We start from the raw sequence: 16,777 nt of genomic DNA, 5'->3' as shown, positions 1-16,777 counted from the left end.
GTTCAGATTGGCCTACCGCCTCAACGCATTAACCCAACTATCCCTGTGTGGCCCATTCAAAAAAAAAAGCATAATCAGGTTCCTCTCATCATGTTCTCATACACTTTATGCAGTTAATAGCACTCTGTGTCTGTACTGTTACATACTTAGGCTGATAACTGGTTCATGCAGCTTTACATGAACACCCGAGCCTTACACTATGGCTGGTCCGAACAACTAAAGCAATTGTTACCATCCACCTCTCGTGTCTCCCCTTTTCCTCATAGTTTGTAGCTTGCGAGCAGCAGGGCCCTCATTCCTCCTGGTATCTGTTTTGAACTGTGATTTCTGTTATGCTTTAATGGCTATTGTCTGTACAAGTCCCCTCTATAAGTTGTAAAGCACTGCGGAATATGTTGGCGCTATATAAATAATAATAATAATAATAATAATAATAATAATAATAATAATAATAATAATAATAATAATAATTTTATTATAACCCTGTGTGATCTGCCACTATAGGCACCGGCACTATACTGCCACCCTCTGGAGGGGAGGACTAAGGGATAACCCTGTGTGATCTGCCACTATAGGCACCGGCACTATACTGCCACCCTCTGGAGGGGAGGACTAAGTGTTAACCCTGTGCGATCTGCCACTATAGGCACCGGCACTATACTGCCACCCTCTGGAGGGGAGGACTAAGGGATAACCCTGTGTGATCTGCCACTATAGGCACCGGCACTATACTGCCACCCTCTGGAGGGGAGGACTAAGTGTTAACCCTGTGTGATCTGCCACTATAGGCACCGGCACTATACTGCCACCCTCTGGAGGGGAGGACTAAGTGTTAACCCTGTGCGATCTGCCACTATAGGCACCGGCACTATACTGCCGACCTCTGGATGGGAGGACTAAGTGTTAACCCTGTGTGATCCACTATAGGCCCCATACTGACCACTCTACCCTGTCCCCCACTATACATAACATACAGGTATATACTCAGTAGCACATTTCACGCCCATGAACATATTACCGTATAGACTCTTGGCATTTGCTCTTCCGGTCTTCTCCGATTTTACAGAGGACAAGTCATAATTGCTGCAGAAAAGTGAAAGAAGAAACATCTGAGAGACATCGATCATTGGGGATTAGTGGACTTGTTCTGCTCGACAGGGGCGTCATGGAGGAGGGAGCAGGATGGCCTCACACTACGGAGACACAGGTACAGCCCCTGAGCCACGGTCTGCACACAGAGGAGCCGCAGAGCAGGGGAGGAGCCGCAGAGCAGGGGAGGAGCCGCAGAGCAAGGGAGGAGCCGCAGAGCAAGGGAGGAGCCACAGAGCAAGGGAGGAGCCGGCTCAGCAAGAAGCCACAGGACTATGCTAAGGGCACGGGTATGAGGAGCCCGGCTCCACAAGTCAGGTCTGTAATGAACCCGCAACTGCCGCACAAACACGGCCATTGCTAGGATGACTCCAACCGCAGAATGAGGGGAACCAGGGGTCGCCGGTCTGCAGTGAGTGGCACAGCATGAATGTGGAAGATCCTCCATATCTGAATGTCCGGATTTCGTCACAATCACCGCACCCACTGCAGTGAGGCGAATTGTCAATGGCTTTCAGACAATCAGGTTTTGTGCCATTTTTATTAGTGGAAATAAGCACACAAAAAAAATGTCTACACGTAGATATGGTTGAATCTCCTAGTTACATACCTGAGATCTGGAGAGGTGTTTCCTCCCACATAGTAATTAGACAAATGTCCGTTCATGATGGAACACCTGTAAAACAAAAAAGACATCAGACATAAATGGTAACCAGCACCAGAGCCAGGAATCCAGAAATCCTAGGAAACTATTTAATTTTATTTAATAAGTCAGTTCTTCATCTGTGTCCAGCTTTACAGAATTGTTACATAAGTCTAGGACCTGGTATATGAGAGATGCCCTAATGTGGCTACCAGGTACAAATAAATTGGCCATTTTATGCGCTAAACGCTCTCATTTTTCATATTTCTAGTGCAGTAATGCAGTTCAGTTTTCAGTTTTCATGTTTGCATATTTTAGCGCTACAGTGTGCTGCCTTATTTACTTGACAGCTTTACATAATTGTCCTGGTTCTGTGTCTATATAATGCTCCGGACCATCTCCTGGTTGTGTACTCACAATGATGATGGTTCTGCATCTGTGTAGTGGATGCCGCTCATCTATCTAGACAGTGGCTTTGGTTCTGTATCATTCTGAATATCTGTCATTTGATAGTTTGCACCGGAAACACTTACTTATGGTCTGTGACTCCAACACGTCCCGGAAAACAAAGTCCCGTTGTCAGGATTTTACAGAGATTCCCATCTTTTTAATTTTGGCTCAGGAGTAAATCTGCAAATTTCAGACTTTGGAAAAAGTGGAAAAGACAATAGGACTGTCAGAAAAATGAAGAAAATGATGGCACTACTCTAAATCCATCAGGATGATAGAGTTCTTATAAAAAGCATGAGGAGGCAATAAGAGAAGCAGCGTCCGAACCATTACATGGATGAAGCCAGTGCTGCCGAGGGTCTGATCCCTCAGCACGAAAGTCACGTAGAGGGACTCCGACATCATAAAAGGTCACCCGCTCCCAACAATGCAGGAGAAACGTTCTAAGTATTTCTCACTTCCTAAGAAATGCACTTCCGGATGTGCTGAAATGACAGACAGAGTAGGCAAATGGTGCATTATCGCAAGCTGCCCAGGGGCAGGCACACGGCATGGACCCACAGTAGTGCTCCAACCTTCACCTGATTAACTCTGGTTGCTGCATAACTGCAGCAAGACTACGAATGGCGTTGCTTTCAAGTAGGTATTGCGCACACGTGTAGTCCCGGATACCTGATGAGTGGTTACAAAAAGCTTCCTACAAAGGTTGGGTACCAGAAGTAAGTGTACTACATATATAAGGTCACAGAATCAAGGGGCTGACAGACATGGTACCAGAACCATGATTAATACATAGATGTGGTACCAGAACCATAATTAATACATAGATGTGGTACCAGAACCATGATTAATACATAGATGTGGTAACAGAACCATGATTAATACATAGATGTGGTAACAGAACCATGATTAATACATAGATGTGGTAACAGAACCATTATTAATACATAGCTGTGGCACCAGAGCCATGATTAATACATAGATGTGGTACCAGAACTAAGCTTATTACATAGATCCAATAACAGACCCAAGTACATTAAATATACATGGTACCACAATCATGATTAGCAGGAGGGGACATACAGCCAATACAGCTACACAAGGGCCAGAGGTGGAGGAGGGCAATGCCTATTCTGCAAGGGTGGCTTACAATTCTCGGGAACCCATGGCCAGATAGCCCTCAACATCAGCAGCGCTGGAGGTCAGAATTCAATAGAAAATAATAGAGGTAGCAGTGTTGCCACAACTGGTTTCCCCCTGCAGATATATCACATGATATAGCACAGCCAATCAGGAGGGACTATGACAGTCACTATAAAAAGCAGTGGCAGGAAATGCAGCAGATACTTTGTAGTGAATCCCGGAGAGCCAGGACTCACAGCTCAGCGATTAAGAGGGAAAGCCATGAAACACTGAACAATCATTCCAGTCAGTGTGTGGCAGCACAGCGGTGATAACAGCCATATATGTGGTGGTCACCGACCTTAGTGTAGGGGCATTTACGATGCAAGTTCATAGTGAACGAGCGCGGTTAACACATTTCACAGATATCTTGCCATGTAAGGTGGCTGCTGTTCATCTGATGAAGGCCCATGCGGACTGTGTGATCTAGAACAGATCTGGTAATCTAGTATAGATCGCTCAGTGGGTATCGCTTACTTTGGCCTTCTTGTGCAAACATTTACTGATCAGCAGCCATATCGGGCCACCAGTCGCCGAGTGTGAACGGACCCTAAGGCTGCATTTGTATTGAAGAGCTCGATAAGTGATCAGTGCAGTTCCAGGAGACTGTGGAGTGTTAAGGCTGGCCATACAAGACATGGCTATCAGCAGAACGATGCCGCAGCCAATCATCTGACCTACAGCCAACGCTCACACACAGAAGCACTCAAACATTTGTGTCCTTTATAAGAAAGTCACATATCGGCATCACAGCCGGCAGGTTCTCTATAGGAGAACAAAGCGATCAGCAAACCAAAAATCAGACAAGTGCAGCCAACGTCTTCCCCGACAAGCAATAGGGCACTGCCACTGCGCACATTAGGGTGTCGGCCAACTGTCCATATTGATGTGTGCAACCGGTACCACCGGGGTCAGTACTGGGCAATGCCAAGGTCAGTATCCACTACGAGCCAGGGTCAGTATCCGATACCACCGGGGTCAGTATTGGGTACAAAAGGGGTAAGTATCCGATACCGCTGGGGTCAGTACTGGGCACCACCAGGGTCAGTATTGGGCCCAGCCGGGGTCAGTACTGGGCAACACCAAGGCCAGTATTGGGTACAACAGGGGTCAGTATCGGGTACCGCCGGGGTCAGTATTAGGTACAAAAGGGGGTAAGTATCCGATACCGCTGGGGTCAGTACTGGGCACCACCAAGGTCAGTATTGAGAACTGCCAGGTTCAGTACTGGGCACCACAGAGGTCAGTATTGGGCCCTCTTCAACATAATTATCAATAACTTTGCAGAGGGAATACAGTAAAACTTTAATATTTGTAGAGGATGCTAACTCTGCAGGGAATCCGCACAGAGGACTGTTACATACTCTTTTCTCAGCACGTGACTTGGGGCTGTGCCTGCAAGGGTTAATCTCTCAGTCCAGCATTCAACCTCTGTCCTATGCTGTAATGGGAGCATAAATCACACACCGGCCCAGGCCACACACGCGCTCATACACGCTGCCACCACTCACCGTATACACGAGCGATGAGTCCCGGAAATATTACTACTACTGTCTGCCAATCATAAGGCTCACACACCTTAAGGCTATGGATTCTTTAGAACATGCAAGGTCAACTTATTAAAGTTTTATGCTTTAACACAAAAGGTACAGTGCTTACAATAAAAAGGGTATAAAAATATGGTAATAAAAAGACATACAAATATGCAAAACAGTTATAAAAATAAACGGAGAAAACTTACAGAGTTAGCTAACTTTGTAGTCGGCTTTCTTCTCCCTGAGGGGGGGACGAATATGGAATGAAACACATCAGCTTGGCTGCCCTCAATCTGTGAACCCCATTCTTTGTGTGTTGGCCTAATTTAGGCTACGCTCACATTAGCGTTGTGCGGCGCAGCGTCGGGCGCAGCCGCGGCGACGCATGCGTCATACGCCCCTATATTTAACATGGGGGGCGCATGGACATGCGTTGTCTTGCGTTTTGTGACGCATGTGTCATTTTGGCGCAACTGTCAGGGCGCAGAGGACGCTGCATGATGCAGTTTTTTCTGCGCCAAAAATCATGCAAAAAATGAACGCATGCATCACAAAACTCTGCGTTTTGCATGCGTTGTGCATTGCGTCGCCGACGCTGCACAACGCAAATGTGAACGTAGCCTTATAGAGCTACCTTGGAGGTCAGATTTCTAGACCAGCCTCTCATGTTGATATTATAATTGCTTGTTTGTGACTGGACCGTGGCCGCTCCACCAATGAATATATTATTTTCTCTGAAATTCTCTGTGTAAGTTTCTCACAGATATATAGTGTCAGCCTGTGATTGACATCTTCCTTCAAAAGAGACGAAGGTGTGAAACGTTTCCCCTTCCTGGTTCTTAGCCAGACCCCCTGGTGAGATTGGAGACAGACTGCTTGCTCAGGATAACATATGCTGTGACCTTTGTGAGACCTGCAGCCTTCAGGACAGATGTTAAATTACTGCTAGTCACACATATATACCTATACATATTTCGCTACAAGGACAAAAATAATATGACAGGATGATTTAAATAAGCTTGAGGTGAGAATTGGCAATTGAAGTGTACAGTAGATAAAAGTAAGGTCACGCATTCATGCAAACGAAAGAATGATGATCCAGGGAACTCATCTGATCACCGTATGTGGAGTCGGGAAGGAATTTTCCCCTGATATTAGCGTCTGCTTCATGGGGTTTTTGCTTCCTCTGGATCATCATGTGAGGCTGTAGGTTGGACTTGATGGATTCGTGTCCATTTTTAAGCTTAAACACTATTTAACTAATGTGTTTGGGGGCTTAGCACACGTCTTTTCAGGGCAAATGGAGCCTTTCTACTTTAGGTTCGCAGCAAATGCAAGGTTTGGGAAAAATTTGATGATGCTATCAAAACTAACACTGGAATCTATTTTTCTCAGACATCTGATTTGAAATTCACATTTTCCTGAAGTTTTTGAGAGCAAATTATCACTATGAACTTTTGGTAAATGGCGATAGGTAGCCATCAGAGTCACCAATTTTAATTTTTCTTCACAGCTTCTCAAAAACTTACGGGACATTTTGACAGACACATTAGATGATCATAATAAACCATTAGAATCATAAGCGATTGGTGTCTACAGACCATGAATCCTATATGAAGACATCAGATCCATTCAGTGGGACCAGCACGAAGGTGATCAATACAGTCAGAATTATCAGCCCAAGTCTCTCCAGCGTCACAAATATCATAGGCACAACGAATATTAAAGTAAGGAGAAAAAAAGTGCCTTATTTTTATGGATTTTCCAGGAATTTCTGGATGGTTGGTGACCCTGGTAGCCATGGTGAGGGTCATTAATGGCAAGAGAGCCCCTGACCGGATTTCCTCTATGAAAACTGAACAATGAGGTTGGATCAGAACATATTAGAGTCCAGCAAGTTTTATGGAGAGAATGTGGGGCATTTACTCCATGCAGGCCTCGCAGACTTGTAGGACAATGCTTCCCCCTTCATTGTGAATCTATCTGATAGAAGAGCAGACACCGTCCCTCACAGCTGGGATTACTACCCCGGGTTTTATGCAAGTTGATATCACTGGATCAAAAGAACAAAGTGTTAATGTGCTTCCGTCTATGCTGTAATACTGTCACAGGTTTACTGTGAGAGAGGAGCCTGAAGATTGCAGTCTGATTTCTCCTACTCCTTCGCCGTTTAGAAGCAATTCACGTTCATCTTAAATGGTGCAGTTATCTTTTGTAAGTGCAGGGGTTAATCTGCTCAGTTGAGAGCTCCTGGAAGCTTTCCTGCATTAAGGCTCTCAGCTGTGCACTGTTAGCCACTCCCATCTCCTATATAATCTGGGTCCTGGCTAGCACTCCTTGTCAGAGCTAGCTTCATGCTGCATGGTTGGAGGCTGTTATTGGAGAAGGCGGTTGGTGGATTTATCTGTTACTGTTGCTAGGTTTTTGAGTGTGTGATAATTCCCTTTCTTCTCCTACTTTGGTTTAACCCCATCTTCCACTCCCCGATGCATTCCTCTGTTATACGTGTGAGTATATTTGTATGTTTGGTAATTTTTTGTTACCCCTGTTCGTATTACGGTATACTACTGCTTTCCTTGGGTGGGGGAAGGGTACAGACTGAGGGCGGATTCTGGAGTGGTGTTCTCATGAGATGGAGGGTATAGGTCTCATTCTGCCTGAGAAGGTTACACACAGAGATTATAAAAAGTCTACACACCCAGGTCTTTGTTGCGTGAAAAAAAAAAATCCTACCAAGAGGAATCATTTCAAAACTTTTTCCACCTTTAAAGGATAGTTTAGGGTACAAATATCAGTTCAACATTCAGCACTTCTTATAATCTATGGAGAGGCGTGGCACTACCAGACAACAAGGCAGGACCCCAGCGACAGCCCACCAATGGCAGGACACCAGCGACAGCCCACCAATGGCAGCCCACAAATGGCAGGACACCAGCGACAGCCCACCAATGGCAGAACCAATAACTGTCCTCCACAGATGGATTAAAGAGACCATCCACCCTCACCAGCAGGCACCACTGACTCATACATGGGAGGACCTCAAGCACCCGGACACAGGAGTTACTTACCTGGACCTTATCTCATCCAGTTTGTCAGAGGAAGCCATGTGCTACATGTAATGTGCACATTGTTTACATCCTCTATCACGCCGTATGTGAATCAGGATGACAGGAGTCCACATTCCTGATCTGTATCTTTACAGTATAGCAAAGCGTAGACTCATTACACCATAAAGAGCAGTAAACGAAAGGAGGAAATGGCTTCTCCAGTCACCTTTGTAACAGCACCTCAGAAAAGGGTCATGTTGAGGAACCATGCAACTGGCCCATAGACCAGAGGCCCCAGTAATTACTCACTGCATCTTGTAGGGCCAACAGAGGACGACATGCCTTTAAGAGAGTAAGAGTGAAGACGGGCCGGCCACCAGGTACTCGCAGTCTTGGAAGATATTTATATGGCCACAGTCTCTTCTCAAGCTAGAGACAGCAGGCCATAAAAGCAGTGAACTTGCACAGCACCCTGTGGATCCGGACACTCAGGAGAAAATACCTGCCAAAATGTAGAGGTTAACTTAAAGACATGGCTGCCTGCCTTTCTTTAGAAAATGCCCCAGGCGACGCTGCCCGGCCGTCTTCCACCACAGGCAATGCTGCCCAGCCATCCTCCACCACAGGAGATGCTGCCCGGCCGTCCTCCACCACGGGAGATGCTGCCCGGCCATCCTCCACCGCAGGCGACACTGCCCAGTTCTTCCCAGTGGCAACATCTGCACAGCTTTTAGAAATTGTGTGATCACAGGCAGTCGAGAATTCAATGCTACAAAGGCCATAAGCTCCTACACAGCCATGCAATCTGGTCTGCCCATAGTGGGACAGTGACCCAAACACCTCCAGGAGATGAAAGTGTGATGTAACCAGGAAGTAGAGGGATGGAGGCCGAGTCAGAAGAAACGGCCTCCAGTGTCACCTAACCTCAACACCATGAAGTTTGGGATGAGTTACCAAAGAGAGAAGGTAAAGCAGCGTACAAGCATTCAACTCCTCCAGGAACTTCTACAAGACTGCTGATGGCCATTCCAGGAGAGGACTGATGAAGGTGCCAGAGAGAAGCCAAGGGGCAGTAAGGCTGACACCAGACTAACAGGGCAGCACCAGGAAGAATCTGACGTAGGACACATTCGGGATCGTGTCACACGTGTCTATACTCCTTGCCAACATATCTGCTCCTTCCTTTCTGGTTTTACTGTCTTCAGTCTGAATCTACACGTTCCAATAAATACAAGAGAAACCACTGCGTGAACAGGGGTGTCTAAACTTTTAACCGGTAGCATACACAAACATCTAGATGTTATAGTATATGTTATTATTATAGCGCCATTTGTTTCATGGCGCTTTACATGTGAGGAGGGGTATACTTAATGAAAAATGAGTAAAGTAATCTTAATCAAAACAAGTCACGACTGGTACAGGAGGAGAGAGGACCCTGCCCGTGAGGGCTCACAATCTACAAGGGTTGGGTGAGGAGAGAGGACCCTGCCCGCTAGGGCTCACAATCTACAGGGGATGGGTGAGGATACAGGAGGAGAGAGGACCCTGCCCGCGAGGGCTCACAGTCTACAAGGGATGGGTGAGGATACAGGAGGAGAGAGGACCCTGCCCGCGAGGGCTCACAGTCTACAAGGGCTGGGTGAGGATACAGGAGGAGAGGACCCTGCGCGCGAGGCCTCACAATCTACAAGGGCTGGGTGAGGATAATCAGAGTGCCCCCCTCCTGCAGATCTGCGCCATTCCTGTGACATCAGGTCTAGTACCTTTCTTGTGTTTCTCCCTGTTATTTATGCGCCTGTACACACTGTGTTGTGTCGTCCCCTCTGTAACATCTCTTGTGTATTTATCAGCGCGGCCGAATTGTGGGATTAATGATAGAAATGTAACAGCTTAATTCCTCTTACTCTGTAAACCGCACCCTGAAGTCTCGGGATGCCCCACGTTACCAGTAACGGGCATCCAATGGGCCTGTAAAACGATCGGTGGCAGCTGGATTTCCTGCTTTTATTGCAGGGCTGGTAGTGACTGCACTGAAGTATAAAGTTCGTTCTTTGTTCACCTGGAGAATTTCACTGTGGTGAATGTGAAGTGCGTCTGTCTACAGCAACCAATACAGTAGGAAAAACATGATTAAACAGTGGCAATGAGAAAGCAGGGCATACCTCTCTACAGTCTTTTCCTACTGTACTGGTTGCTATAGACAGAGGCATGTATTGTAGTTATAACATCATTTCGTAAAGCCTATACCGAGGGACCCTGGATTACAATTTGTTTGCAATTTGTTACCATCTTTTCAGTTAGCCATTAAAGGAATCAACCACTGAGGACTCTCTATTCTAAATATTTTTCCATCTACTGGCTAACATGGTGCCAAGATATATAGCTTTCCTGTAGCACTATTTTGGGTGGTTCTAGGTTATAATAATAATGTTATAGCAGTGCCATCTAGTCGTCAATCACCTACACTGTACCTTTATGTCTTTGTCTTGACTCCTAATCACGATATTCCTGAAATGAAAGAGGGATTGACCAGTATTCACACTTTAAATCATTTTTATTTCAGGGTTTATTTTTCTTTTTATGCATTGGCACTTTAGAGATTATTGGATAACTACTCTTTATAATCTAATGAACTGTGTTACATGATTTTCAGTATAGACAAGTAACATTGTATACCTAGCTGCTATTTATTCACTTTTTCCACTACCTATACCTCTATTTCACCTTATCATGAAATTAAGGTTTTTTTTATACTTTCATCAAATAAATATTATGTTTTTATAACTATATAGTTTTTGTTCATTTCTATTTTTTGCTCCCGATCACGACATCAGGAGCAGTCTGTTTTTGCATACAGTGAGTACGGAAAGTATTCAGACCCCTTTACAGTTTTCACTCTTTGTTTCAGTGAAGCCATTTGGTAAATTTGGAAAAGTTCATTTTTTTCTCATTAATATGCACTCTGCACCCCATCTTGACTGAAAAAACAGAAATGTAGTATTTTTTGCAAATTTAATAAAAAAGAAAAACAAATATCACTTGTGGAGAGCAAGTTCCTGGCTAAGAGGCAAGGCCCATACGAGGTCGTGGAAAAACTCGGTGACATGAATTACAAGGTACACGAGCCTGGTCACAGGAAGCCGCGCCAAGTGTACCATGTGAACTTGATCAAACCATGGCGAGACTGGGAATCGTTGGAAGCCAAGGTGCAGGAGGTCACCATTGACGAGACACTATCGCCGACCCAGAAGCAACAGTGTCGAGAACTGCTGTGCAGAACCACGACCTGTTCTCGGAGTTGCCAGGAGTACACAGGTGGTAGAACATGACATGCTAACAGAGCTACTTGTAAGGGTGAACCTCAAGCACTATAGAATCCCCGAAGCACGCAGGGAGAGAATATCAAAAGGAGGTGAAGAGAATGCTGGACCTCGGGGTGATAGAGGAGTCAAAAAATGGATGATCGAGTACCATCGTCCTCGTACCGAAGCCCAATGGCAAGTGGCGGTTTTGTAATGACTACCACAAGCTGATCGAGGCGTCCAGTTTTGATGCATATCCGATGCCCCGCGTGGACGAACTCATTGATTGACTTGGGCCTGTGAGGTACATCAGAACCCTTGACCTAACGAAGAGGTACTGGCAGATCCCCATGTCCCAGAGCACCAAGGAGAAGACGACCTTCTCAATGCCGGATGGGTGTTTCCAGTACATCAGCATGCCCTTCGGACTGCGGGGGGTCCAAGCTACCTTCCAGAGGGCAAGGGATCGGATCTTGGCTCCACATAAGTATGCCGCATCCTACCTTTACGACATTGTGGTCTTCAGTCCTGACTGGAGTGTGCACCTGCGCAAGGTACAGGCGATCTTTGATGCATTGAGGAAAGCAGGATTCACCATAAATCCCAAGAAGTGTGCCATAGGGAAGGAAGAGGCCAGGTACTTAGGCTACATCGTCGGGAAAGCGAAATCAAGCCACAGTTAAATAAGATCGAGGAAATTCAGAAGTGGCCGCAACCGATCTCCAAGAAGCAAGTGAAGGCGTTTCTTGGAATTGTGGCGATTTATCCCAAATTTCGCCATAATTGCGGCACCGTTAACAGATTTCCTTATGGGCACCAAGTCGACAATGGTGAAATCCTGACAGAGGTGGCATTTCTGGAGCTTAAGTGGGCTTTGTGCAAGCATCCGGGTCTGGTCGCACCAGACTTTAGTAAAGAATTTGTGGTCCAGACCGATGCTTCAGAAGTCGGGTTGGGAACTGTGCTGCCTCAGGATATAAATGGAGAAGAGCATCCCAAGCTGTATCTGAGCCAGAAACTCTCTTCCTGAGAGAAAAATTGTTGAAAAGGAGTGCTTAGCCATAAAGTGGGCCGTGGACACACTGAAGTATTACCTTCTAGGCTGTAGGATTAAGCTAATGTCAGACCATGCCCCTCGTAGATGATTAAGAGAGAAGAAGGGTAAGAAAGCCCAAGTGACTAGGTGGTTCTTAGCTCTTCAAGATTTCAGTTTCCAAGTAGAGCAGACCTGGACAAAGTGCAGCCCATGGGCCACATCCGGTCCTTTGATTATCTCAGTCCTGCCTGCAGAGCGAGACAGCCAAGGGGCTGAAAACAGTGGCCCATGGTCCACACCGTGCCTGCCCGCTATCTGTCTATCCACGCTGACTGCACTGGTGGAGGAGAGGCTGTGTACTGTGGAGTGTCAGACACCGAGACAGGAGCAGAAGTAGAGCACAAGGATACGGGACCAAGGTGAGTATGTGGTGTGGGGTTTTTGTTTGTTTGTTTGGGGTTGTTTTAGTTATGTATATGGGATGCTTGGCAGCACATGGGGAGGCTGTGCAGGCCTCACGTGCCGGACCTGGGGAGGATGTGCTAGGCTTATACAATATATAGAACAGGCTGTATTCGGGTTCAAACGGTATATAGGGTAATGTCGGCATACTTCATTCTTCTCAATATTGAGTGATATTAATATTAATTATAATTATTATATTAATAATTTTATGTTGATGTTAATACTGAGCTTAATTCACTTCAGCGTACTGGTTCAGCCAGCCACAACAGTCACGGTCTCATGTGGCCCCTCGGCAAAATTAATTGCCCACCCCTGACGTAGAGTATAGGCCAGGGAAGTTACATGGTAACGCAGATGCTCTCTCACAAATTCCCTGTTTGGAGTCTGAAGGTGCTTTGGGCAGAGGGGGGGACTATGTGACAGGGTCACTTACACAGTGTGTGAGAGGAAATATGTGTCACTGTGCATAACGGTGTTAGGGAAGTGAAACTAGAGTATTTTCCTCCAGCACACTACGTGTTGTGAGGGTTAAATTAAAGTTGCAGACACAGGCTGGTTTTATGTGGGCATCCATAGAGTGGGTGGAAGGGTGCCCACCATATCTCCACCTGCAGAACCAACACCGGCAGGTGTACCGACAGGACCTGGGATGATGTCACGGTCATGTGATCATCACATGGACTGGCATAAATAGCTTGGCTTGAGAGTCAGTGTGTGTTGTGGTTTTGAAGAGGAAAGACATCAAAAAGTGGCTCCAGGTGGAGCCGAATACACCTGGTGGCCTGAGCAGGCGAATCCCTCAAACAAGTGGACTTTGTCATATGCTATCGTTTTGTTTTACCGTTATGCCAGAAAAGCCATGTATATTTTGCTGAACCCTGCTGTGGCCTATGCTGTCCACAATAAACCAGCAGGTGATTTACCAGCGTTCTTGTGTCTTCCTTGAGAAGCAGCTGAGCGAGTCAACCCCTCACAACATACATACACACAGCGGGTAAAATAAGTATTGAACAAGTCACCAATGTTCTTAGTAATCCTGTGCCTAAAGGTGTCATTGACACGAAATTCTCCACAGATGTCGGTAACAACCATCCAATCCACACAAGAAAAAAAAAAAAAAAAATCACCTTAGATGTCCATATACAGGTCCTTCTCAAAAAATTAGCATATAGTGTTAAATTTCATTATTTACCATAATGTAATGATTACAATTAAACTTTCATATATTATAGATTCATTATCCACCAACTGAAATTTGTCAGGTCTTTTATTGTTTTAATACTGATGATTTTGGCATACAACTCCTGATAACCCAAAAAACCTGTCTCAATAAATTAGCATATTTCACCCGTCCAATCAAATAAAAGTGTTTTTTAATAACAAACAAAAAAAACATCAAATAATAATGTTCAGTTATGCACTCAATACTTGGTCGGGAATCCTTTGGCAGAAATGACTGCTTCAATGCGGCGTGGCATGGAGGCAATCAGCCTGTGACACTGCTGAGATGTTATGGAGGCCCAGGATGCTTCAATAGCGGCCTTAAGCTCATCCAGAGTGTTGGGTCTTGCGTCTCTCAACTTTCTCTTCACAATATCCCACAGATTCTCTATGGGGTTCAGGTCAGGAGAGTTGGCAGGCCAATTGAGCACAGTAATACCATGGTCAGTAAACCATTTACCAGTGGTTTTGGCACTGTGAGCAGGTGCCAGGTCGTGCTGAAAAATGAAATCTTCATCTCCATAAAGCATTTCAGCCGATGGAAGCATGAAGTGCTCCAAAATCTCCTGATAGCTAGCTGCATTGACCCTGCCCTTGATGAAACACAGTGGACCAACACCAGCAGCTGACATGGCACCCCACACCATCACTGACTGTGGGTACTTGACACTGGACTTCAGGCATTTTGGCATTTCCTTCTCCCCAGTCTTCCTCCAGACTCTGGCACCTTGATTTCCGAATGACATGCAAAATTTGCTTTCATCAGAAAAAAGTACTTGGGACCACTTAGCAACAGTCCAGTGCTGCTTCTCTGTAGCCCAGGTCAGGCGCTTCTGCCGCTGTTTACCTGGGGAATGCGGCACCTGTAGCCCATTTCCTGCACACGCCTGTGCACGGTGGCTCTGGATGTTTCCACACCAGACTCAGTCCACTGCTTCCTCAGGTTCCCCAAGGTCTGGAATCGGTCCTTCTCCACAATCTTCCTCAGGGTCCGGTCACCTCTTCTCGTTGTACAGCGTTTTCTGCCACATTGTTTCCTTCCAACAGACTTACCATTGAGGTGCCTTGATACAGCACTCTGGGAACAGCCTATTTGTTGAGAAATTTCTTTCTGGGTCTTACCCTCTTGCTTGAGGGTGTCAATGATGGCCTTCTTGACATCTGTCAGGTCGCTAGTCTTACCCATGATGGGGGTTTTGAGTAATGAACCAGGCAGGGAGTTTTTAAAAGCCTCAGGTATCTTTTGCATGTGTTTAGAGTTAATTAGTTGATTCAGAAGATTAGGGTAATAGGTCGTTTAGAGAACCTTTTCTTGATATGCTAATTTATTGAGACAGGTTTTTTGGGTTATCAGGAGTTGTATGCCAAAATCATCAGTATTAAAACAATAAAAGACCTGACAAACTTCAGTTGGTGGATAATGAATCTATAATATATGAAAGTTTAATTGTAATCATTACATTATGGTAAATAATGAAATTTAACACTATATGCTAATTTTTTGAGAAGGACCTGTATTATGTGTATGTATGAGAAACGGGCACTAAAAGGCAATGTTTCCGTTTGTGGAGAGAGGCAATCAAGGCCCGAGTGAGAGCCATGTAGGGAACCTCGGCTGCTCCCGCTACTTTTGGGGAACTAACTGAGCGCATGGTATATACACCCCCGATTCCAACACAAGGAATATACACGAGTGATGGAAGAGACCGCAGCTGTTCCCGCTACTAGGACGGGTATTGGGGAAGTAACTGAGCGCATCGTGTACACACCCCCGATTCCAACACAAGGAATGTACCCAACGAGTGATGGAAGAGGCCGCAGCTGTTCCCGCTACTAGGACGAGTATTGGGGAACTAACTGAGCGCAGGGTATATACACCCCTGATTCCAACAAGAAATGTACACAACGAGTGATGGACGAGGCCGCAGCTGTTCCCGCTACTAGGATGAGTATTGGGGAACTAACTGAGCGCAGGGTATATACACCCTTGATTCTAACACAAGAAATATACACAACGAGTGATGGACGAGGCCGCAGCTGTTCCCGCTACTAGGATGAGTATTGGGGAACTAACCGAGCGCATGGTGTACACACCCCCGGTTCCACCACAAGGGATATACACAATGAGTGATGGACGAGGCATCGGCTGCTCCCGCTACTAGGATGGGTATTGGGGAACTAACTGAGCACATGGTATATACACCCCCGATCCAAGCACAAGGAATATACACACGAGTGATGGACGAGGCATCGGCTGCTCCCGCTACTAGGACGGGTATTAGGGAACTAACTGAGCGCATGGTGTACACACCCCCGATTCCAACAGAAGAAATGTACCCAACGAGTAATGGATAAGGCCGCAGCTGTTCCCGCTACTAGGACAAGTATTGGGGAACTAACTGAGCACATGGTATATACACCCCCGATTCCAACACAAGGAATATACACAACGAGTGATGGACGAGGCCGCAGCTGTTCCTGCTACTAGGACGAGTATTGGGGAACTAACTGAGCGCATTGTGTATACACCCCCCATTCAAGCACAAGGAATATACACAACGAGTGATGGACGAGGCTGCTCCCGCTACTAGGATGAGTATTGGGGAAGTAACTGAGCACATGGTATATACACCCCTGATTCCAACACAAGGAATGTACCCAACAAGTGATGGACGAGGCTGCAGCTGTTCTCGCTACTAGGACGAGTATTGAGGAACTAACTGAGCGCAGGGTATATACACCCTTGATTCTAACACAAGAAATATACACAACGAGTGATGGACGAGGCCGCAGCTGTTCCCGCTACT

General features: G+C 46.0%; 1 protein-coding gene across 6 annotated transcripts in view; it reads right to left on the bottom strand.

Annotated features, from left to right (window-relative positions):
* EPS8 (EGFR pathway substrate 8, signaling adaptor) overlaps nucleotides 1-16,777 on the bottom strand; it is a 192,743-nt gene that overhangs the window by 137,272 nt on the left and 38,694 nt on the right. For 5 of the 6 annotated variants that reach the window (XM_077267284.1, XM_077267282.1, XM_077267286.1 and 2 more), the window contains exons 2-4: nucleotides 2,266-2,376; nucleotides 1,700-1,765; nucleotides 1,019-1,083 (exon numbers count right to left, since the gene is read on the bottom strand). In XM_077267284.1, the coding sequence (XP_077123399.1) occupies nucleotides 1,019-1,083; nucleotides 1,700-1,755 (121 nt within the window). In that variant the 5' untranslated portion in view covers nucleotides 1,756-1,765; nucleotides 2,266-2,376. Of the gene's footprint in view, nucleotides 1-1,018; nucleotides 1,084-1,699; nucleotides 1,766-2,265; nucleotides 2,377-5,105; nucleotides 5,125-16,777 lie in introns of those variants that run through there. The other variant, XM_077267283.1, reaches the window with a different exon arrangement.

This window comes from Ranitomeya variabilis, chromosome 5, assembly GCF_051348905.1.
Source record: "Ranitomeya variabilis isolate aRanVar5 chromosome 5, aRanVar5.hap1, whole genome shotgun sequence".
Classification (NCBI taxonomy): domain Eukaryota; kingdom Metazoa; phylum Chordata; class Amphibia; order Anura; family Dendrobatidae; genus Ranitomeya; species Ranitomeya variabilis.
Note: the sequence above shows the minus strand (reverse complement) of the source record. Positions and strands in the feature narration are given on the sequence as shown.